Source organism: Salvia splendens, chromosome 15 (genome assembly GCF_004379255.2).
Source record: "Salvia splendens isolate huo1 chromosome 15, SspV2, whole genome shotgun sequence".
Taxonomy (NCBI): Eukaryota; Viridiplantae; Streptophyta; class Magnoliopsida; order Lamiales; family Lamiaceae; genus Salvia; species Salvia splendens.
Window position 1 is genome coordinate 1,275,355 of NC_056046.1, and position 10,933 is coordinate 1,286,287.

The window sequence follows — 10,933 nt, forward strand, 5'->3', positions numbered from 1 at the left end:
ATTACTATGGTAAAAGTGAACCGGGACTTCTATTCGCGGACGGACTAAAATGAAAAAACGGGACTCCTATTCGCAGGAGGGAGTAATTATTTTGAGTGCATATACATACATAACAGTGTGATCCTTGATTGTCTATAATGCTAATGCTCTTTATTCTTTACTTTCATGTATATCTAAGTTAATACATTCTATATAGTGGTAAAATCATGATCTGTTACACATTGCACAATTTCACATCTCATACTCTATTTTTTTTCCTTTTACACATACACAGTTTTTTCAGTGTTTCAGTGGATGCAGGTAAACTTGAGAGAATACAAACTATATGTTTGTCTATAGTTGTAGTAACATTTTCAATTTCTTTGTGCCGTCTAGTTTGTTAATACTCTTTATTCTTTGCTCTTTATTCCCACATTACTTGGTCTACAATGTTAATGCTCTTTATTCTTTGCCTTCATGTGTATCTAAGGTATATTTTTGTTTGAATTATACATTATATATAGTGGTTTAAGCATGGCCTGTTACACATTGCACTCCACATCTCACACTCTATTTTTTTTTTCTGATTACATAATACAGATTTTGCTGTGTTTCGTCGGTACAGGTATTTTTGAAAGAACTAAAACTTTGTCTATTTATGCTCATATCACTCTCTCAAATCTGTATTAATATTTAGCTCTCTTATTTTTAGTTATTCTGTACCTGTTCTGGCATTTCACCGTAGAGATTCAGTCATGGAGAAGAAGGTTATCGACTGGGTCAACCACGAACATCCTTTGATTCTTGCTGAAAATGTGAGTAAAGACGAGACTTCAAATTGTTATGGGTGTGGTAATCCCGTAACTGATTTGGAAGTGGCATATGTTTGCACGGTGCAAAATTGTTCGAATAGGATTATTCTCCACAAGAAATGTGGAGAATTACCTAGTCAAATTTTGCACCCTAAACACCCTCAACATCCCCTTCATCTATTTGATTGCCACGTGCCATGGCTTTATCGGTGTGATATTTGTTTGTGTGATCTTGGTGAGGTGCTTGTCTACCAATGTTCAAGTTGTAATTTCGGCGTCGACTTAATATGCGGAATAACAAGTGTTGATGATGTATTAAGGGGGAAAATACAAGTAGAACACCCTAGTCACCCTGATCACCCTTTGACATTAATGAGAAAGCCATTATTTTCATTTTGTTGTGATGGTTGTGGTGTTAACGATGTGGACATGGCTTATATATGCTCAACATGTGAATTTATGGTACACAAAACTTGTGCGTTGATGCCCCTCATCCTCCCCATAAATCTCCGATACCACCACCACCATCTTTCTCTTGCCTTCAGTGTACCAATGAAACATCAGACATATATATTCTATTGTGATGTCTGTCTTGGGAAATTAGATAGAACAAGGTGGATGTATTATTGTGGTGATTGCAGATTCATTGCGCATATCAGGTGTGTCGCATCAACGACTGCTGAGATAGACTCAAATTTGTAAGATCTAACTAGATTTTACTGTTCTCACATTGTTAAGATAAAACTACAATCATAATAATCTCTATGGATGTGTATATATTTAATAAATTGTTGGTGATCATTTCAGAGACGGTGATGAGAAAGATGGTCTTGATGCGATTGAATTCCCGATACATCCACAAGACATATCCGAGAAGTTAATCACACCTTTTGTGATGAGAGAAAAAGGTCTTAACGACATCCCAGATGTAGCAGACATGCCAGCAGAAGTGCATATGCCACAAACCACAGCAAGCTTTTCATTTTTATTCAATTATCACAACCATCCTTTGCGTTTGGTTACAGAATTGTCCAGTAAAGATGATGAAGTTGATCACAACAATACGATGGATGAGAGTGACGAAGATGACGAGGTGAAGATATGTGATGTGTGTGTAACACCCATACTTTCTCCTCCATATTACGAGTGCGCTCCTTGCAAATATTTTGTACACTCCATTTGCTCCTTGCTTCCAAAAACCTTATCTTCTTCTCACTTGTACGGTGATTGCCCAAAAACGCATGATAAAAACCATAAACTCACACTCTACACAAGCTCAAGCTCTATAGATATGGATCCACAGCTTTTTTGGTGTGAGGCTTGTAATGCTTTCACAAACGGGATGGTGTACGAGTGTGAAGGGTGCAAGATGAGGATAGATGTCAAGCGCGCTTCTCTGCCGACAACTATCAGACACGCATCTCACCCACATCGCACACCGCTAGTCTTGACTAGAATACCACCAGCAGGAGAAGAATCTGGGAAACGGAAATATTGCCATGGCTGCAATTATTGGATGGGCAACTGTATTGCATATTGCTGCAGCAGCAATGACTGCGACTTTGCGTTGGACTTGAGATGTGCTATGCTGCCGGCGAGCATAACGATGCGTGAGTGGGACAAGCACCATTCATTGATGTTGTCATTTGATGCCTCTCTCGACCATCCCTCCGGTTTTGTTTGTGATTTTTGTGAGGTAGAATTGTATCCCAAGATGTGGATGTATCACTGTCGCCAATGCGACCTTTCTTTCCACCTGTTTTGTCTAAGAGCTGCCTCTGGCTGGTATAGAAACATCAAATTTGGGCGCCGATTTGTGTTGGACGGGATTCACCCGAATCATCCTCTCACATTCAATCACAACACTATCAAGAGAAGATGCGACCTTTGTCATGTGGTTATGTATAACTACTGTGGGTTAGAATGCGCATCATGTTACTATGTTGTGTGCTTGATTTGTGGTAGGACAGAGTTAGCTAAAATGATGAAACTTGCACCTTAATCGGACAACATCTATTTGCTGAGAGCGTTTATTACATCTTGTATTTTTTATATATCAGAATCGAGATGTAAATCTTGTTACTATAGATTCACAGTTCTTGTTAGAGTGTGTTTTCGTGTTTTCTTTCCGTAGCTTGTATACTCCCTCCACTTTTGATTTATCATAATTTTTGTCTTGCTCCACTAATAAAATAAAGTTGAGATTATATTTTCGACGAAATGCTTGAAAGAAATGATGTTGCTTGCTATCGAAAAACCGAATCTATCTGGAAACTTAACAATCAGGTATGACCTTGCTACAGATTAATTTGTTATCAATTTGAATTAAAGTAAATTGTAAGAAGTTAAAATTGTGGGACTAAAGTTGTAAAGATATATACAACCAAATAAACTCGTATCCTTTTTCTACATATAAAAGCATAGCACAAACATTTATTCTTTGCTTTGATTTATAACTAAGGTAGATTTATTTTAAGTATATTGTCTGGAATGTTAATGCTCTTTATTCTTTACTTTGATGTATATCTATGGTTTGAAGGCCCACATAATACTTTGTCTAGATTTCATTTGTGAATTTTGTGAGGAGGAGGAATGTTATAAAAAATACCACCAAAATGAGTCTATATATGTGTTGCTATTTTGGTTTTCAGTTGTAATAAAATCGGAAATTTTATTTAGTGCAATTGTGCTCCCTAAATTTAGACATTTTATACTACATATGTACACCTGAATAATATACTATTATCTTTATTTTTTTGGTGGTGTTCGTTCATTCAAAATAAAATACAAATGTGTATTTCTATTCATTTTACAATATTTTTCTTAGCATTAACAAATTAATAAACACACAAACTTACGTAGTTCAAACGTAGATTTCATCATCACCTTAATTTCTAGTAATAAATCCCAAACAGATTGTCATATAGTAATTGGTAAAGTGAGAATAGAAAATTAATTTACGTGTTGTTAGTGAAAAAAATAGGACTTACCTTATTAGAGAGAGAAAAATTAGCAAAAATAGAATTATAGAAGCATTATAGAAGTAACCAATGTAAACTGAATCAGCTTTATCGAAATACCAATTACCAAAGGCCTCCAATGTAGTCTGCAAATATTTATGAAATATAAATAAATTAACATTCTTCTAAACATTAATTAAAAAATATGAATTTTTCAATAATTAAAGTATTTTGTATTAGAAAAACGCACCAAATTTCCCAATTTGAGTGTGGAATTGGGTGACCAAAATTTCTCAACCCATGCGACTGAATGAAAGTAGCATGAAGCTATAAACATGCCTCCTGAAGGATTCTTGAGGATTTGTGTAACACATTTGAAAAATGCATCCCCAAAATCTATTTCCAAAACTAATTAGTCTCATCTAATAATAATATTAATACCAAAAGCAAATCAAGTTGGATATTTACCAATTATCTCAAATTACTTTTGGAAATATAAGTAATTGCCATTGTTTGGCCCAATTGTTTTAGTTAATTCTCATTGCTCGGCCCAATTCTCAAACCAGTGCAATGGATTTTGGACAATGAATCATTTGTTTCTAAAGCAAAAATAAATTTAATAAAAAACCGATATCCTCCCAACAAAAATCTTATCAAAATCTTGACTTGAAGATGAAAATATACATTTTTTTGAGGTCGAAAAGAAAAGCAATTGATTTATGCTTTTCGTCGAACATATGGTGGGCATGAAAAATGCAAACCAAAACCCATAACAAAAAATGGACAGTCGATCCCTTCAACAAATTGATTATCCCTGCAATAAATTGATTATCAATAAATCCCTCGAGGCTTATTGGTACCAAATATTGAAATAATGTACTACTACTAAAGTCGTTGATAACATTTCCATAATCAAATAAATGGAAATAACACACTAATCGACCAAATATCAAAATTTAGAAATGAAAACTAAACTGAATAGTCGTAGTATGGTTAGGTGAACGTCACGATAAGTATTTAATTTACCACCTGCATCCATGAATTATGGCTTTTCCATAAAAGGAATATTCAAAGAATAGTTGGGGTAAGTGCAAATAATTGTTTTTATACATAGTAGAGTAGTGGAGCCCAATAAGTCTTGACACCTATATTGAAATCGGATATAGATATAGAACTATTGTTATAATCGATTTTGTCCCATCGTTTCTAGTGTTTACCAAAAATTGTTCAACCGTTTATCATTTAGTATTCATCGTTTCATGTTTGGGAATAAAATTCTGTCCTGCAAAAAGACCCGACGATCAGAATATCGAATTGACAGCCGAAGTTACACGCCGATTGGGTAACCGACATGTAATTTTGGTTGTCATGTTGTCAGATCTTTTGCATGACATATTATTCCAAAAAATAAATGATGGTCAATTAAATGATAATTACCCAGACGGTGAAATATTTTTAGATAGTTGTCCTAAACAACGAGATAAAATCGATCTTTTTACCATTTTTTAAATCTACCTACACAAAGTTTTAGCATTTCTAATGTTCCCAAAAATTATTTTTTCAACAAATTGAACCCGACGTGTTTGTCGAAAGTATCAATATTGCAAATCGGACCTATTGTTAAAATGGTGTTGTTTCTAATAGAAAAAGGTAATTTGCTTGTTTTTATACAAATGTATTATTTTACTATATTAATACCAATTGATCACTAAAATAAGCATGTGGACCAAGGAGGCTAGGACCACTAACTTTTTTTTTTATTTTGAATGAAATGTACCACTATTTATGTGAATCTCTACATAAAAACATGTTTGTTTTATTTTTAATGAAATAGGACCACTATTTATGTGAACCTACATAAGTACAAGTGTATTTTAATTTGTAGATAATGCCCTAAAAAGGGGGTTGCAACTATGACACATATGTATGAACAAATAAATTTACAAATTTGTAGTAATACAATGCAAATTTAGAGAGGTCGAATAAATAAAGAAATACTACTCCATTATTATGTTACTAGTACTACCCTTATCTTGATGTGGTCCTACACCAATTCTATCTTGACAAAAGAAAAACGTTTTGCACGTATACTTGCTGATCCCTAAAAATAAAAAAATCAAATGCATGAGACCCACAACTTGATATGGTTTTTATGTGTACGAATATATTCAATAATTGAGTAGAAATATATATTTGCTAATCCAACATGTTTTAAATCCAACGTCAAATTTGTTGAAGCCATTGAGATATCGATACTCTTTGATGGTGGAGGAGGACATTTGCTCGTTTGCTTCTATTTTATTGTTTTCGTAATTGTTTTATATTCTAAGTTGTTTTTATACTTCTAGCTTGAAATGTTTTTGGCTTCAACGTTTTGGATAACTTAAGAAAAATCTAGATATTTAAAATTAGAATAAGAACACAAAAATGTAAAGACCACAAAATGAAGATAACTACTATTGAGAGGCTAGAGAAATAAGACAATGCACGTTTTGCATGCACAATGACATTGCATTTATCCTATAAATACCCCTTTTATGATAACACTGGAAACCACACAAATCAATATTCATATATAATCCCAATCAATTGCAATGAGTATTTGTCATGGTAAATATATATTGAATTATATGCAATAACACTAAGTGCATGTTGCTTCTTTGTACGTTTTTGTTCCTTTTAGCTGGCTTGAACTTTGTACTGATGATTGCTCACCACTTATGGTTCGAGCCTTTTGTCCAATAAAAAATCTCATTTCACGGGTGCATATGTACGTACTAAAGAAAAGAGTTCGTGGCCGGAGCTGGTGGGGACTCTGGGCTTTAAGGCCGTGACCGTGATTGTATTTTGGTTCTTGAGTTTTCCTATTTCCTTTCAATGTATGTACGAATAAATGTGGCATTTTGTACTTGTTATATGAATGTTACAATTGTTTGTTTTATTTTAAGGTTTAACTGACATACTGTTACGGACGTCCTCCGTAACGTGACCGGATGGCGATCTTCTCGGACGGATAGGATGATCAATCCTTCGACAAGCTCGAAGGAAGGCTCACGATTTGCCGGTTCTCGGACGTTCTCCGATGAGCAGCAAATAAGGAACGAAATTTATACTTGATACTCAAGCCAAGTTGGACGAAATACTGATTTCATTAATTGATTGAATGAATAAAGTGATAACAATAACTCATATTTATAATGCTACTAACTTAATGAACAAGAAACAAATATCTAAACAAATATGGAAAAGATATGGTAAATCAAATATGCAACTAAATAATTGGGATATGGATATGATCGTATCAACTCCCCCACGGTTGAAATCCACCTTGTCCTCAAGGTGGAAACCACAAAGCAACGACGAGAGTTGAAAGCAAAAGCTTTGGCGAGGCGTCTCCTCCTGGATCAAACACATATCGAACAACTGAATATCTCCCTTTATCACCTCCATCAAAAATCAACAAAGGAGACCCACTGTGGTCAGAAAAATTCCATGCCAAAACAAAAAGCTTGTCAACGCTTCCAAGAATGCTCAAACATGACGTGTCATTGCGCGGAGGGATCACCCTTGCATCGGTATCGGGCGATGTTGATCGATGATTCATACTTGTAACATCACTAATACTCAAATCCACATAGACACCAACAATTATGCACAAACCGGCGTAAGCATTATCTCCTTTCTTGCCCCAACAATTCTCAACAATAGATTTGGATTGCACTTGAACAACAGGGAATGAGGAGATGACCTTCAGCACTTCCTCTATGGAATCGTCCTCCTCTACATATGCCTCTTCCTCATTCTTTTTACTTGAATCATGAAGACCATCATCGTCATCAATTTTATCCACCTCTATAGCTCGTACTTCATCATCTGCTAATTTCTTTTCATTGAGCGGCAAGTCAACTTGATTCAACACTTTTGCATCACTCTCCAAGTATTTCTCTTCACAAGAAACAAGCTTCGTAGCGGAGTGGAGGCTCGGGGAACGCAGGCAGGAGGGCGGGCGTTGGAGCAGGGGCTGCTTCACAGTAGTGGGCAATTCGAGGTAGGCCGCAGCTTGACGGAGGTGAGTCGTAGGATGGCCGCAGGATGACGATCGTTGCTGATCCATGTGCAGCGGCGGGGGCGGTGCAGCGCGGTGGCGACTTGGCCGTGGTTGTTGGTCGAGCACGTGCTGCAGCGGTGGCTTCTGGTCGAGAACGAGCTGTGGATGTGCGGGGGTACGAGGGCTTGGGAATGTGGGGTGCAGGTGCCGGTTCCAGGTTTGGGGCTGCTCTCGCTGCTGTCCAGTATACGAGCTAGGTGGGTGTCACGCCCGCATTTCCTAAGGATAGGAAGTACGGTGGACCGCGACTAGGGGGGGGAATAAAGAAGCGGGGAAGAAAGGGGGTAACAAGAATATTTGACCCAAAACATTTAAAAAAAGGAAGTTCACTTTTAAACATTGTACTTAAGACGACATTACAAAAGTTAAAGTATTCAGAGTTTAAAGGAAAACATTGTATCGGGTTACAAGCAGCGGAAAGACCAAAAGACAGATGCTGCCATGTATGACGACACGACACCATCCAAAAGACCAAATAAAAATACTATTTCAGCTTTGGCTGCTCATCATCCGTCATCCCCATCGTCGCTCAACCTGCACATTAAGAAAACAACATGCTCAACCATATCACATAGCCACAAACCCTATTCAGCATCTAAACCAACCAAAACGTCCTATATGCATGAGTTTTCGAATTAAACAAGGGTTAGGGGTTACCTTCCCCGGATGGTTCAAACGAAACGCAAAAGCTTTACTTCCTTTTCCGACTCCGATTCACGACGAAGGAGGGTATCACCTTGAGGAATCCAAGAAGGTGATAAGAGGGGGTGAAAGGAAGAAGATAAAAACCGAGAGGGAGAAGGAGGGAGACTTACCAGTGAGAGAGAGCAACTTTGCGAGAGAGAGAGGGAGAGATTGAGAGAGTGACCGAAAAGAGAAAAGAAAAGGAAAGGGGAAGAAAAGGATCGGTTATGTGAGGGTGGAGGAAGTTGAGAACATCATGGGGTGATGGGGAAGGGATTTCGAAAATGGGGAGGGAGAGAGAGGTTTAAATCGATTAATTAGAATTTTAAAACATAGCTGAATTAATAAAACCAAATTTTAATTTGTCTAGGTAGAAAATCCCACATCCACAACAATCAAATAAACACAAAATATTTTCCACACCATATTTTAAACACAAAAACATAGAAAAATTTCATCCTTAATTAAAAGAATAAAATTCCACAAATTTTCGGGTATTACATTCCTCCCACCTTAACAAAAATTTCGTCCCGAAATTTGTTAGATCACTCAAACAGCTCTGGAAACTTCTCTCTCATCTTATCTTCTGATTCCCATGTTGCTTCTTCGATTCCATGATTCCTCCACCGTACTTTCACCGAAGCGATTGACTTATTCCTCAATTCTTGCACTCTTCGATCCACAATGGCCTCGGGCTTCTCCTCATAGCTTAGATCGGGATTTAGGACCATCATTTCTTCTTGGTGAACGATGTGTGTGGGGTCATACACATACTTCCTCAATTGTGACACATGGAAGACGTTGTGCACATTTCCGAAGCTTGGTGGTAGGGCCAATCTGTATGCTACCGCGCCGACTCTATCCAAAATCTCGTATGGACCGATGAATCGGGGTCTAAGCTTTCCTTTCACTCCAAAACGAGTTATTCCCTTAGAAGGGGAAACTTTTAGAAAGACCTTTTCTCCGACCTCGAATTGTAAATCGGTCCTTCGAACATCCGCATAAGATTTCTGTCGATCTTGTGCCTCCTTGATCCTCCCACGGATTTGTCGGACAATCTCTATCATCTCTTCTACAGAGTCTGGTCCGAGAATTCTTCTCTCACCCACTTCATCCCAATAAAGTGGCGATCTACACTTCTTTCCATACAAGGCCTCATATGGGGCCATCTTGATAGTCGCCTGGTAACTATTATTGTAAGCGAACTCTACCAAGGGCAATACTTCTTCCCAACCCCAGCCTCGATCAAGCACCACGGCTCGTAGCATGTCCTCCAATGCTTGTATCGTTCTCTCCGACTGCCCGTCGGTTTGCGGGTGGAACGCTGTACTGAAATTCAACTTAGTCCCCAACTCGCGCTGCAGGCTTGTCCAAAATGTAGAAGTGAATTTAGCATCACGATCAGATGTGATTGTCGCTGGAACTCCATGCAAGCGTATAATTTCCCGTACATATACCTTAGCCAACTGATCGGATCCATAAGTGGCACGAACCGGCACAAAATGGGCAGATTTGGTGAGGCGATCTATAATCACCCAAATCACCGTGTTCCCTCGCTGGGATTTTGGCAGTCCTACCACAAAGTCCATTGCAATATGTTCCCACTTCCATTCCGGAATCTCGAGGGGTTGCAATTTCCCATAGGGCCGTTGGTGTAGCGCCTTTACTTGTTGACATGCTAGGCATCTCTCCACAAATGCCGCAACATGCTTTTTCATACCGTTCCACCAAAACTGTCTTTTCAAGTCTTGATACATTTTGGTGCTCCCTGGATGAGCAGCGTATGGGGTTTCATGTGCTTCTCTCATGATTTCCATCCTCAGGCCTTCATCCTTAGGCACACACAACCTTCCCTTGTATGTGAGGCCATTATCCGCTGCCTCACGAAAATTTCCGAGTTCACCCGTCCTCACTTCTGAGCGAATCTTTTCTAGTAACGTATCTCGCCGTTGAGCTTCTACAATTCTGGCTCTTAAGTCGGGTTCCATCACCAACGTGGCTACTATCCCTTCCACAGTCTCGGGCATTCTCACCACTTCCAAGCGCATCTTACTGAACTCTTGGATTATACTCTCCTCGATAGTAAGAAAGGTGGCCAGCTGAGATTGAGACTTCCTACTAAGAGCATCGGCCACTACGTTTGCTTTTCCCGGATGGTAATTTATACCACAATCGTAGTCCTTTACCAACTCGAGCCACCTACGTTGGCGCATGTTCAACTCCTTTTGCTCAAAGAAGTACTTTAGACTCTTATGGTCCGTGTATATCTCACAACGGACTCCATAAAGATGATGTCTCCAGATCTTCAAAGCATGTACCACAGCTGCCAGTTCCAAGTCATGCGTCGGATAATTCAGTTCATGGGGCTTCAATTGTCTCGATGCATATGC

General features: G+C 38.2%; 1 protein-coding gene across 1 annotated transcript; it reads left to right on the top strand.

Moving 5' to 3' along the window:
• Positions 1-439: 439 nt before the first annotated feature.
• Positions 440-2,896, top strand: LOC121769414. Its single transcript, XM_042166215.1, has 3 exons — positions 440-604; positions 692-1,489; positions 1,599-2,896. Exons 2-3 carry the CDS (start codon positions 735-737, stop codon positions 2,791-2,793), a joined length of 1,950 nt encoding a protein of 649 aa, XP_042022149.1. The 5' UTR covers positions 440-604; positions 692-734; the 3' UTR covers positions 2,794-2,896.
• Positions 2,897-10,933: the final 8,037 nt, after the last annotated feature.